The sequence below is a fragment of the Lemur catta genome, chromosome X, assembly GCF_020740605.2.
Source record: "Lemur catta isolate mLemCat1 chromosome X, mLemCat1.pri, whole genome shotgun sequence".
Lineage (NCBI taxonomy): Eukaryota > Metazoa > Chordata > Mammalia > Primates > Lemuridae > Lemur > Lemur catta.
The window spans coordinates 3,975,079-3,988,210 of record NC_059155.1 but is presented as its reverse complement, the minus strand read 5'-3'; the positions used below and the strand labels follow the sequence as shown (position 1 = coordinate 3,988,210).

The window sequence follows — 13,132 nt, the reverse complement described above, 5'->3', positions numbered from 1 at the left end:
CCACATGTTATTTACCCACTCATTAGCTGATAGTCAATTGGTTGTTTCTAGCATTTGGTTACTATGAATAATGCTGCTGTAAACTTTGGCATACATATTTTTAAAGGGACACAGTGTTTTCATTTCTCTTAGATAAATATCTAGGAGTGAAATGGTTGGATCATATATAGCAAACATATGTTTAATTTTTAAAGAAACTGCCAAACTATTTTCAAAAGTGATTATATCATTTCATATTCCTACAAGCAGTGTATAAGGTTCCATCTTTTCATGTGCTTATTTACCATTTGCACACATTATGTTGTCTTGAGTTGATTTTTAAAGGACATTCCACGGAGCTCCCAAAATTCTAACAGCCATGCAACAAGCACGTATATTATCGTCAGTTTATCTAATTCAAGGAAATTGAAATACTCATTTATTTTAACTAATTCAAGGAAAAGTCAGACCAAGTGAAAGATCTGATGTATAGACAATTTTAAAAGAAATATAACTTCATTAGTTTTACATTAACAGTAACTAAAGATAAGTGGACAAAGTAGTGCCAAGGAGGAAAGGTTAGGGGACCTGAGGATGACTGGCACATCAATTACTGGTACAAAACTCATTACTCCTAAAATAACTACAGCAGTTTATTTCTTCAAGCATTGTAAGTATTCTCTTTGAAATCCTGTTTACAATTTTAATTTGAGGTACTTCAGAAAGGACTGTTGAGAAGCAATGGTGATATACTAGGATCACTTGAGTCCAATTTAATGAAGTTGGGGTCCTAACGCATTTTTACAGAGGGCAAATCTCACTCCAGATACTTCTCTCATTTATAATAAAAAGGCACTCGATCTTAGTCAATTATTTCGTAAAAATATTAGATGTTTTCTAATTAAGTATGAATTCTCACAATCACTTCTGACAGGAAAAGCTATAATTATCTAATGAAACTAAATCAGATTTTCAAAAACCCATCACTGAAAACTCTTAAATCACCTGATGCACCTGTGAGTGATGGGGAAAAAGAACAGCCATCAAGCAGGACACACTGCAGCGGTGAACAGTACTGGCACCACGACCGAGGTGCTGGGCATGAAACCTCTTCCACCACTTTTGAGATCTTGTACTTTGGGTCAGTTGAGTAACCCTGGTTTCTTCCTCTCTAATGTGAGGAGAGGAATGGTATCCCCAGCAGCTTGTTTTGGGCTAAAAGATATTCCCCCATAAAGTATGGAAATTGTGCATATGTTCAATGAAAGCTAGCTGCCACATAGCTGCTATCCAAGCAGCTCAAAACAATGTTACTTTAAAAAATAAAGGACCATGGGGGAAGAGTGTTGAAAAGGACAGAGTAAATATAAGCTCCAGACACCATAGAGTCCGTCTTCCACCCTGCTGGGGCTTTGTCAGTGGACTGGAATGAGGGGTGGGAGGCATGCGGTGGTGGTCTTCTCAATGTAAAAAGCTTGCCCTGGTTTCACGCACTGAGTGGTGAGACCATTTCACCAGACTACAGGTTAGTGATGGCCATGCCACTTCTCTATCAGCAGCCCCGGGGCTGTAAGAAAGTGTAGGAGGCTGAATAATGGTCACCAAAGATGTCCAGGTCCTAACCCCTGGCACCTGTGAATACTACCTAACATGGTAACAGGGACTTTGTGGATGTGATCAAGTTAATAACTTTGAGATGGGGGGATTATTCTGGATTATACAGGTGGATCCTAAATTAGATCACATGGATCCTGATAAGAGGGAGACAGAGGGAGATTTCACACAGATACAAGAGAAGGCAATGTGTCCACAGAGACAGAGGATGGAGTGATGTGGCCACAAGCCAAGGAATGCCAGTGGCCACAAAAAACTGAAAGGGGCAAGGAACAGATTCTCCCCTAGAGATTACAGAGAAAATGCAGCCTAAATGTTCCACCCAGTCTTCAAGGTCCAGCTTGACGTTACACATGTCTTTTCCACTGTTTGAACTGCTACGATTTGACTGATGCCTGAGAAGCCCTGAGTCAGATGTTCTTATACGTGTCCATCTGGGCTCCTCTGTTTCCTCAGATCTCCTCTGGTCTCCTTAGAGAACAATGACAGTTTCTTTCATTTCTTTTGTACCCCCTTTGCTGCTGTGGACAAAACTATAAAACCTTAGAGGGGTCTTTTACAGAATTTTCCACATTCCTTAAGTCCTAACTTCCACACTGGATCTTTTGCAGATAGCCTTGCCTCCTTATTTCCTCAGACACCTGAGCCATTGAATAAACCCTACTTTCCCCCAGTCTCTCTTCGGTCTATCTAGTTCAGAGCAGGAGCCCAGCCACCTTGCCAATATCTCCTGTACCTATGGTCTCTCTTTCAAAAAAAGAAGGCTTTTCTCCTTTACGCGATATACATTCCCCCCCAAATGGAGAAAACAAAAGGACAAAAGAAAATAAAAATTATCATAGTCCTATTACTCAGAAATAATAATTGTTAACATGTTGGTGGCTACTTTTCTACACTTCTTCGTATACACATTTTTCCTTTAACTGGGGCTTCTGAAGCTCTTTTTACTTTTATAGGCTGAGCATTTCCTCATGTTATTAGATACTGTATTACACAATTTTTAATAATTGCATAGTATTTCATTATACAGATATAACTTTTCTTTTACATTTATGTTGTTTCTAATGTTTTTCCACTATTATAAATCTTCTAGTGTATTCACCTTTTCAGACCTGTGTGATTATTCAAAAAAACTCTTGAAGTGAATCTCTTCTCTGTCTACAAAAAAGGCTAAAGCTTCCCATGACTTGAAAAGCCCTTCTCACAAACATATGATCCTCAACCTCTCCCCCCTTCCTTTAACATTATATCTCTTTTCAAAAGAATAGTCTATATTCACTAACTCTATTTTATCAACTCTTCCCCCCACCCCATCACTAGACATCCATGAAGGTCTACTTTCAAGGTCACCAAGGACCTTCCTAATAAACCTCCCTCAAGTCCCACTGACTCTTTCTTCTTAGACATTCAATATTCTTCCTTTGATTTCATAATTTCTCTTATGCCTCCTTCACTGAGCTCCACTTCTCACCCCGTCCTGAATACAAACATGGCCAAGGCTCCATTCAAAGTCCTCTGATCTTCTTCCTATACATCCTCTCTCTTAGCATCCACATTAAAGGGCTCAGCTTGAGTTTATTGCCCAAAAGCAGACTCCAAAACTGACATCTCAGTCCTAAGCCTTGATTTTGAGTTCCACGTTGCATGAAAATCTACCTGGTAGAGACCACTAGGTGGATGGCACACCATTACCACAAATGCGTGGTGTTTCTCTTGACCAAGCTCCCGATCAGGACTACCCTTCATCTGTAAACGATGGCATCATTTTCTGTTGGCCAGGCTCACCTTGGCATCATCTTCATTTCTTAAAATACTGCATCTCGCTAGTCATCAAGTATCACAGGCCCCTCCTTGGAAACATCTTGTGTCTGTCCCTCTCGTAGTTTCCTCACCCTCACACTGGCAGCATTCTAATTTAGGCCTTTACTACCCCCATCTCTGCACACTTGAAATGGCTCTGTGTTCTCTGACTTCACTTTCTTCCCTCTCCTATCTATTCTATGAGCAGCTTCCAGAACATTTTCATAAAATACCCTGCTATTCCAAAACCTCTGGGACCTCCCCACAGCCTAACCTTTACAGTCAAGGCCCCTGTCTGGCTTCTTCCAGATCTCTAGATTAACCTGCAACTATGGAAATCCTTACTCTTCCTAATACAGTCTCACGTGTGCCTGTTTCTGGGCTTTGGTCTAGGCTGTCCTCCTTCTCTAGAATGGATACCCCTACCCTATCCTGCTGCTTTTTTCAAGTCCCACCGAATCCCAAAGGGCCTGTTCCTTCCACTGACTCTGCTATGAAGGCCCACTTGGTACTTAACACATGATACCTTAGAATATTACGTTTCTTTTTACACATACACATCTCTTCAACCATATATGAACCTCCTTAAAATCTTATGCCTTTTTCCCATTCACAGGGTCTAACATGATACTTTGTACACAAAAAGTGTGCAATCGTTTTTTTAAAAATAAAATTTTTAATTTTAGAATAGTTTTAGATTTACAGAAATGTTGTAAAGGTACTATAGAAAGTTCCCATGGTACATTGGTCACAATTATGGTATGTCACATTGTATGGTACATTTGTCACAACTAATGAACCAATATTGATATACTAACCTATTATTAATAAAATTATTAAGATCATACTTTATTTGGATTTCCTTAGTTTTTATTTAATGTCCTTTTTCTGTTCAAAGATCCCATCCCGGATACCACGTTACATTTAGTTGTTACAATTTTTTTTTTTGCATTTTTTATGATAAATTCAGAAAAAATGAAAGGCAAAATAAAAATATGATTCCTATCAAGTTGGAAAATAAAATTTGACTGGACAATAATCCATCATAATAATTCACCTATTTAAAGCTGGCTTTTTGTTTGTTTACAGAACTAAATGGCTTCTAAAGTGCTAGTGCCCTCAGATAGCTTCAAGTACTTTTACTTTTTAAAAGAGTGCTGGATTCCTTATGCCTTTACCAGGATAAAGGATTTAACATAATAAAAACACAAAACTCATTCTTTAAGTCATTTTGAGATTAGTTTAAAAAAAACATCTAGGTCCAAGAGGATCATATTCAGTAATGGTTAGACAATAAATTGGCTACTCCTAAATATATGCAGTCAAATGCTCTACTACTGGTTATTCCTAAATAAACGTCCATGAAAGACTGAACAACTTCCTACAGAAAGATGGGAAGAGACATCTCTACAAACTCTAAAAATATTCTATAGTGATGTTATGATACCTTTAATTTAGGTATGCAAATTATAAAGAAACACAAAACTGTCAAATGTGGAGTCCCCTACTACAAAGAGTTTCTCTCAGCATTCAATTTTTTTTTAAATTGAAGGAATTTAAGAAATTCCTGTTCCACTAAACAATTACTTTCTTTCTATATATATAAATCTTTAAAAAAAATACTTGCCTTGATATGTTCTAACCAATGAGTAGACTCCAAACTGGACAACCAGTGAGATTCTTCTACATTAGGATAAACAATGTCTTTCACTTTTTTTAAAGATTCCCGCATAACATGAATATTATGAATGTCTAAGAAGAAAAGTTCGGCGTTATGATATGCATCATCACTTTCATATCCTCCTCCTGTTGCCTAAGAAACAACACAATATTCAAACAATCAGTTGGGTTTTCTATTTCATCAGTATCTTACACAAATTATTTCAGAAGTTATTTGTCCTTTAAATCTCAACCAAAACCTCTCCAATTTATATAATTGATATGACTTGACTCCTATCCAACACTTAAGTCTCAACAACATTAGCATACTTTGAGCTAGAAAAAAAGACAGAAGGCTGGCAATTTCCTAGGGAATCTGTATTCATGAGAAAAAAAATCATCTTCAAAATGCTCTATAATTACTAGCTCTTCTTCTGGATCTGGAAAAGCAAGGGCAGGTTTGGAAAGGTCCTCATCCTCCATCAATTTTGTAGCTATAATAGTACTCTTTAGAGGGGAGACAGCCAGATTGAGCTGCTGCAGGCACCCTTGGCTTTGTAACAGCACTAGTGTAGGACGTGATGGGTTAAAGAAAACAGACTTTGGAGTCAGACCCAGTCTGACAGCTCAACTTCAGCCTCTCCTGCCATGTGATAGGGCAAGGTACTTAACCTCTGTGAGTTCCAGCATCCTCTCCTGTAAAAAGGGGATAATGCTACCTAGGTTTCACAGCATTAAAGGAATCACACTACAATAACAGCTGACGCCAGCCACTATTTAATGAGCCCCTATGACATTCCAGGTACTGTGATCCTTGCTTTACATAATTTTATCTCTCACAGCAATGCTGCAAGATAGGCATACTATTCTCATGTTGAAAATGAGAAAACAAACTCAGAGAAGCTATTTAACTATCCCCAAAGTCACCAGGTAATAAGTGGAATTTAAGTCTAGTTTGACTTCAAAGCCCAAACTTTTTCTACTACACCATGACTACACTCTGCTACGCGAACACCAAAGACAGCGCACTGCATGCATTGAGTCCTTAAAGAAAAGGTTTCAGGAGGAGACAAGATAGCCACCACCACTGCAGCACCTACAAATGGTAACTTGCTAGGGCAGGCTTTGGTTCACCTTTACAGCATGGTGAAGTGTGCCTGTTTTCCACATTGACAAAAAGAGATGCTATGGTTTTGTTTGGGAATCTAGCTGCATTCTGCTTAAATATTTTGAAATGCCACGGAACACGTGGCCCTTTAAGAAAAAGTTAAACAGTTCTGAGACTTGCAAAAAAAGCAACGTTAGATTAACTTCAAAGTGTCTGTAGGAAGAGAAGAGGGAAACACCTGCCTGGGACCAAAGAGGAAAGGGGAAGTCACCAGACAAATGTGCCATCACTATAATATGCCTCTTTTATTTTTATTCATAACAATGGAAGGAATATAAGTTTGTAGCCAGGGTAGACAGGCCAAAGCAACCTAGGGTTTTTTCTGAGGTTATACACAGAGAAGGTTTCCTATAGTCGAAGTAAGGCTACCACTTCAACTTCAAATGTGGAGGCCACTGTGACAAGCCAGAGGCTTTGGTCTCCAAAGACTCTAGGTGAAAAAATGTATTGAGGCAAAAATATTTCTTTAAAGCTTGCTCTAAATAGCATCAATAATAAGTAGTATTCACTTTGTTGTTTTTTAAAAAGTTATCAGCTAATAAACAAGCAGACAAATGGGCTACTTTTTGGTTATCCATGCCTTGGGGAAGAACGCCAGCGGGGCTTCTGTCCACCTGGCAGTCACTCTTGTAAACTGCAGGCACAGGGCCTGGGAGGAAATGGCCTGCCTGTGTTTTGCTAGATCTGCGGGCCTATAATGCAATGACACGTCACCCTCCCCTCCCACAGACAGACGACCTGTGTTTCTGCACATGTGGTTTTTAAATAGTTGTGGTGATTTTCAAAGAGATTCTTGACTCTGAAGTTCCTTCATAAATAACTGAAAATGTTATGTGAAAAAATAAAATAAAAAATATACTTATTACTCATTGCCAAAGTTTCTGGCAAAAACAGCCATTAATACAGTTCCACTTTAATTCATCAGTGTACTGGCACAAAAATAGAAGCAGTTTGGTGCTAGATCTTACCAAGCCCTAGATTTTGCTTGTTTAATTTAAAATGATGTAACGATGTGATATTGCTTGTTTCATTTGGGGCTGTAAATTTCTAAATATCCACAGAGGAGGAGCAATTAGTTCCAAAGAGAACAAAAGTCAGAAAGGGTAAAAATCAATTAGTCAAGCACACATTGAGTTCCCCAGAGTTCAAATTCTACATCTCTGGTTACTTTTGAAGTCATCTTTTTGGTTTTCCTTTCTTCAACAAAAAAGAACAACCCAGATTACCTAGTACAATCATGTAAAGGTCCAAGGGCCCGTTGCTATGGATATAGACGACTAGCAGAGAGACACAGCTGAGGAGAGGGGAACATTAGCATGGTTTTTAAAAGAATGACACAGAGATCTTTAAGGATTAGGTTTTTCCCTTAATATTTTCCTTCCCTTGATTCCTAAGAGGACTAGAAATGGAGGATTATTTCCAAAGCGCTGAAAAGGCATTCAATAATTCTACTGCTATAATGAGCCTTCAAGTTAATATAATTAAGGTATTTATTTCATACATTTTAATATTTTAAAATATCCCAAATACTTCATTTCAATGTTACATCATATCTATTTCAGGCTAAATGTGCACATGGAAATACTGTGTCTTATACACGTCTTCATTCTGAATTATATATGAAGGATAATATGAATAGAAATATATAAAGTGAAGGACAATGCAAGAAGATATTTAGATTTAATTTCCTAAATGTTTTACTTAAAATGACTAATTTACTTATCAATTTAAATTCCTGATTGCTTTACATATAATTTCAAAAATCATTTCTAAACAAAAAGCAACTGTGGTAACAAATAGCTGGTCCAAGAGGATGCGTGGGGCGGGGGAGGTAGCCCAGGATTAAATGTGTAGGACAGTTGATCTGTGTGCAAATAATGAAGAGTTGCACCCTGCACACATGCAGTTTTACATGTCTTAGTGTAGACAGACATCATAGATTCCATTAGGAAGCCGGTACATCTATCTGAGCTGCTCAAGGACTTGTTTTGCTTTCTGGTTCTTGTCTTGTATTCTGAATAACTGAAGATGCCAGATAAATGACCTCGGGATAAGCAAAGTATTAAAGATGATGAAATTTAAGCCTATAGCTGATGAGAAACAATAAATCTGAAAGGCGGAATGGGAGTGAGCACTCGGGGCAGGCCCACTGTGAGCATTTGGAAGTGACAGCTGGCAATGATGGGAAGAGAAGAAAAAAACAAACAAACAAAAGAAACTGAATGTAAGATGCCTATCAATCTGGCCATATAGCGTGGGGGCAAACAGCCTTACACCTTGCAGCAGCTTCTGTAGGCAACACTGCACAGTCATGGACATTCATAGTGACGGCTCTAATCAACTTTCAGTGCATTTGGCATATTTTGCTTAAGAAGGCAAAAAGCCAATTGAGACAGACTTCCTTGAAAATGTAACCTTTTCTGTGTGAGAGTGATTGGAAAATTTGTATATGTGGATCTACTCATATCTTGAATTATTTTATATAAATGAGAAAATACATTTATATGTGGGTATTGGGGAGCGAGTGTTTGAGTAAGGCTACAAAATTAGGGTTTTAATAATAAACAGCTTCCCACAACTCCTTACAGATGCCTCAATAGTGTATACAATGAGAGTGACTATCCACAGTCAAAAGAGCTCCAAAGTGATTTTAACTTTTGCCTGCTTAAGATTCTGGCCAAAATCCAAGTTCATTACATTTCTAGATGTGCCTATTTACCTAAAGCTTATTTTCATCTGATTTTAATATACTCGACTTTTATTTCAGGTAAGTTTTGTGATTAAAATTATGTTCTACCTAAGAGAACTAGTTTTCTTAACTGTTAATTTAAACCCACATGTTGATATACCATGGCAAAAACATTCACAGACAACACTGCACCCTGTATGTAAGCTAAATTTCCATCACGTCATTAAATACACTCACCTTGTTGGCCACTGCATTTACACTGGGTCTTGCATCATAGATCGTGAGTTTAGAAATTTGTCTATTAGTCTCCCTGATAATGTCGAGATATTTCTCATCATCTTTATTTCGTTTACCGCTCATACCAACAAGAGGCTGACTACAGCGGACAATGACCGTCTTGTTTTCTGGATGAATCCATGACAGCACCTATGGTTAGTTCAGAAAGTTTAAGCTATCAAGAAACCAAGTCTCAAAGAAAAATTAAAAGTATAAAAAATAAAGCACTAACAATCATGAAGAAGTGAATCTGATTGTGCTTAAATAGAATACTAGTTCACTTACAATTTCACTGTGTGTGTGCACCCAGAGACACACATTTAATAATTATGACTACTTAGAAACAAATAGAATCACTAGTCTTTTCTTAATTAGCACCATGTCTAATGGAAATTAAATGCTTACCTAAAAATAGTGATATCATTTAAAGGAAATAGAAAGCTTTTGATATTATTTTAATTCTGAAGCTTGCATTGGATTTGTTATCATATAGAAACAGCTTTAGCAAAAAGTGAGAGGTGAAGGAAATCATCTCTGGTACAATATGTTTCTCATATTAACTTACATCTACAGGTCATTTTCCCAATAGTCTCAGTTCTAGAATCTAACACGGGGGGAAGAAAACCCAAGGAAGCAAAAAAGATCTCAAGGCAGCACAAAGAGCTGCCCGTCTCCACAATGCAGCTTGGGTACCTGATGCCTCGAAGAGCTCATCAAGCCTTTATTCAGAATCCATCTTCTCTTATTTTATATACAAGCCTAGCACATTGGCTACCTGGTTTCCCAACTCATAGCAATACATGTAAAAAGTAGCCAATAGTGTAATTTACCAAACACCCTAGAATTGTACACTTGAGATGGAGAATTGTTTGATAATGTGAAGTAGATCTCAATAAAGCTGTTAAAAACGGGGATGGGGAAGTACAGCGTGTCAGGTGACAATGTAGGCTTTGAGGTCAGGTGCCATCTCTGCCATGGCTCTCGACTTGGCACTCGACTCGCACCTCAGGCACTCGACTTGCAGCTTCTCTGGCTTCCCCTTCCTCCTTTGTCAAATGGGGAGAATAATGTCATCTCACAGGGCTGCTGGGAGGCCTAAAGAAGAATGCCTAGGAAGTCTGCAACAAACGCTGGCTCACATTAGCTTCTAGAGGCAGGTTCAGCAGCCACTGAAGTCAGGTACCAAAAACTATGAGATGCAGACACAGAAACTAAAGAAGCATAACCGCGTGGGCTCACTTACTATAAAACCAAATACCCTGGCATTTCTGAAGTCATCCTACTATGATGGTAAGTGACATTGACATTTATAAAAATTGGTGTTTATAATAATGACAATGGGTTATTGAGAAAAGATTACACAATAATGAAAATACTCATTCTCAGAACAAGTATATGAGTCCTTGCACTATGCTAGAGACCAATTAAAAACATCATGGTAGCCCCTTCCTAAGAGTCCAAAGGCTCAGCACTGGGAGCTTTGCGAAAGGCACTGGCTTGCCCTAAACCTCTAGCTTCTAACTTGTCCTGCCTACCTCCTATGGACCTGGTATCAAGAGAGATAAAAGGCATGAGATCATTTTTAAAAGAACAAATTGATTATTTGAGAAAGACCCTCACTGAGTTATAAATTTCAGTCGGGCCATAGGCAAGAAACTGCCCTAAGCTAGTGCTCTCCCTTCTCCCACTCCTCTTCTCTCTGCAGTGTCATGTTACGAAAGCTACTCTTTGAGTTGTTTTACCTCTGAATTTCTTTTTTTTGGGGGGGGAGTTGGTGGTTCTTACTACCTTTTAAAAAGGATGCTTGTGGTACAGCTGAATGGGTACAAATAATGTTCAAAGTACCATGAGTGCTTTTAAAGTATATGGTACCGCATTATATTATTCTTATAAGAATTAATATCTAAAAGCTATAGATAATTAAGCAGTACACAAGTATTTAGCCACTGAAAGATGTTTATCACAGCATTGCTTACAACAGCAAAAGATTATATAGAATGTAGATGTCTCACAACAGAAAACTGATTAAGTAAATCATGGTACATCTACACACTGGTGTTTGAGATCATATTTAGCAATGTAGGAAGTTGTTTGCAAGATATTGCTAGTTAGAAAAAATAGACAGACACAAATTATAGAATCTATTTTTCAAATATTCATATGTATATAATATTAAATACCATATATATGGAAGTCTGGAAGGATGTATACCAAAAATGTTAACACTGGTTCTCACTAGGTGGCAGACTCTTTTCAGCTTATCAGTATTTTCTAAAATGTCTAAAATGAACACTTATTACTTGTACATTAAAGACTTCCACAAAATTATCACAAACCTGTTTGAAAACAAAGGAATATGTATCCATTAATGGGGACATTAATGCACATGGATTATCTCATTACCCAATGATATTTTATTATAGCTTGTATCTTATTTACATGTAAAATAAAATCTTTCTCATCAATTCTTTCTATATTATTACATGGGCTTTTATCAAAAGAAATGACTATCAAATATTAATGATTTTACATTAAAGTCTCATATGCTTTCTGGGCGTAAGCAAAGCTCTGGACTTAAAGTCAAGGGTTAGGTGGTTAGAAGGTACTAATATATCGAAAAGAGCATATTACCATGCTTAATAATACCTAAAAGTAGATCTATAAATATATAGAGGTGATGGACAGCTTAGCCTTAGCTTTTTTAGGAAAATAAATGCAAAGAAGGAGCCATTACAAAATGAGAAGGATCAATAAAATGACTAAATAAAAAGTTAAATTCTATTTGCTCCTACAGTAGACTTGTATTCATTCAGGATAATGGCACTATTGGATCAAGACAGCAGACTGATGTGGCAGACTAGGCACAGTTGTTTCATTTCTTCTCCTGCCACAAATCCCATGAAATTCACTCACATACACAAATGACACAGTGGATGCTGAATAAATAATGATTGAATGAATGAGTGAACAAAACTGAACCATACTACACTCGCCCACTCCTCCTTGGGGGCAAGGCATGTATGAGCAAGACAGCTGGCCCGGGTAGGGATGTAGTCTCTGGCTATGGTACAGAAAAACATGTCCAAGCAGAGCACAAGAGGACTGAACTTGTAACTCAAGTTTTATTAGCACCATGTTCTTACAAAATGAGTGAAAGAACATACTTTCAAGTACAACATATATCATGAAGATATAAATGGACACTAATAATTAGAGGAGCAAGTGAATTTTAAGAGTCACAATTCATAATAGGCCAATGGTATGCAAAAGTTTCTCACAATTATCCTTTTAAGGACAAAAATGTCTAGACTTGAAAGTTAAAGGCAAGGTGACATTAAATCTTAATTTCTTCAACCTTTGTTTTTAAAAATTTACTAATTTGGGAAAAAACCCAATGTACTTATTATGACCCTGAAAAGTAACAGAGAAAAAAAAATCTCTAAATTTTTAGTCAATAAAATTTATGTACAGAGTAGACAGTATGATGTCTCCATAAATATTTAAGGACCAAAGGAGAGCTTTGTGAACTAGGTTCAATGATAGCGTAAGTACACTGTCTGGAATAATCTGTCCTTGACTACAGTCTGTTAATAGTATTGAGGCAGCCTGCGAACGTGACGAGGATGAGCTCATCCTAGTCACAGTGAGTATATATAAAAGCCTGTGCTTATACACATTCTATAACACAAGCTAGTGCGTTTTTTCCAGAATGATCCATCCAACATTTATTGAGAGCCTATCGTATGTCAGCTATGGTGCCACAAAGATGAAAACCACAAAGAGCCTGTCCTTTTTTCCACACAACACTTGGTTCACATATGACAGCCTTCCTGATCCGTCTTTCATATAGAGCTCTTTACTCATGTTCATTCTCCATCCTAGATTGCAAGCTCCCGGGAAGGCAGGTATTGTCGTACTTCTTTTCCCATTTGGCATGGTGATTTGCA

The 13,132-nt window shown here is 37.6% G+C and overlaps 1 protein-coding gene across 2 annotated transcripts in view; it reads right to left on the bottom strand.

Annotated features, from left to right (window-relative positions):
- Positions 1–13,132, bottom strand: part of MTM1 (myotubularin 1) — a 101,033-nt gene that overhangs the window by 19,547 nt on the left and 68,354 nt on the right. For both annotated transcript variants that reach the window (XM_045538402.1, XM_045538403.1), the window contains exons 9-10: positions 9,147–9,335; positions 5,021–5,206 (exon numbers count right to left, since the gene is read on the bottom strand). In XM_045538402.1, the coding sequence (XP_045394358.1) occupies positions 5,021–5,206; positions 9,147–9,335 (375 nt within the window). The remainder of the gene's footprint in view (positions 1–5,020; positions 5,207–9,146; positions 9,336–13,132) is intronic.